This window comes from Antrostomus carolinensis, unplaced genomic scaffold (assembly GCF_000700745.2).
Source record: "Antrostomus carolinensis isolate BGI_N321 unplaced genomic scaffold, ASM70074v2 scaffold48923, whole genome shotgun sequence".
Lineage (NCBI taxonomy): Eukaryota > Metazoa > Chordata > Aves > Caprimulgiformes > Caprimulgidae > Antrostomus > Antrostomus carolinensis.
The window spans coordinates 1-1001 of record NW_010306792.1 but is presented as its reverse complement, the minus strand read 5'-3'; the positions used below and the strand labels follow the sequence as shown (position 1 = coordinate 1001).

The 1001-nt window shown below is 62.5% G+C and overlaps 1 protein-coding gene across 1 annotated transcript in view; it reads right to left on the bottom strand.

The window, feature by feature from the left end:
• Positions 1 to 858, bottom strand: part of LOC104522828 (heat shock protein beta-7-like) — a 932-nt gene extending 74 nt beyond the window's left edge. Inside the window, 2 exon segments of the mRNA XM_010165225.2 lie at positions 1 to 110; positions 697 to 858. Of these exon segments, the coding sequence (XP_010163527.2) occupies positions 1 to 110; positions 697 to 858 (272 nt within the window).
• Positions 859 to 1001: the final 143 nt, after the last annotated feature.

Sequence of the window (1001 nt, the reverse complement as noted above, 5' to 3'; positions counted from 1 at the left end):
ACCAGCGTGCCGGCCTCGGTGAGGGTGCAGCTCACTGACAGCGGGTCCGTGTCCTCGGGCAGCTGGCACTTGTGGGTGAAGGTGTCACAGACAGTGCCGTCCTCAGCCACCTGTGGGGAGGCAGCGCTGGCACCGTGGGGCATGGCGTGGTGTGGCGCGGCATGGCACAGCAGCACATGGCACAGTCCCAGTTACCCCAGTGCGAGTGATGAAGCAGCTCCCAGTTGCCCCAGCTCCAGCAGGGAGCTCAACAGGGCAGTTCCCAGTCACTCTGCCTCAGATGTGATTCCCAGTTACCCCAGTGCCAGCAGAAAGGAGCTCCTAACTGTCTCAGTCCTAGGGGTGGGGTAATTCCCAGTTACCCCAGTGCCAACAGGGAGTGTTCCCAATTGTCCCCCACTAGCAGAAAATGCAATGGGGCAGGAGTTCCCAGTTACCCCATTCTCAGTGGGGACAGCTCCCAGTTACTCCAGTGCTGGCAGGCATTGTTCCCAGTTACCCCATCACCGGTAGGGACCTTTCCCAGTTATCCCAGTGCCAGTGCAGGAAAGGTGCAGTGGAGCAGGAACTACTTGTTGTCCCATCACCAGAGGACAGGTCCCAGTTACCCCAGTGCCAGCAGGGGCCATTCCCAGTTTCCCCCCCACAAGAGGGGCTGCTGTGGGGCAGGGGATGGTGGCCACCGGGGTGCCTCACCTTCTCGGCCTGGATGGCAACATGGCAGTTGGAGGTGGTCACCACGATCTCAGGGGGGTCAAACTGGCTGACATCGGCCACCACCTGGTAGATGTCACCCTGGGCATGCACCCAGGTGCCCAGGCTGCAGGGACACATGGCACCCGGGGACCCTGCGGGCATTAGGGGTCTGCCAGGCACGGGGGCATGGGGGCATGGTGCCCAGGAGTTGGGGCACTGGGGGCTACAGGAGAGGCTGGGGACACTGGGAATGGGGCTGGGATTAGCAGGTGGCACTGGGGGGTTGGGGATATTGGGGGTGCTGG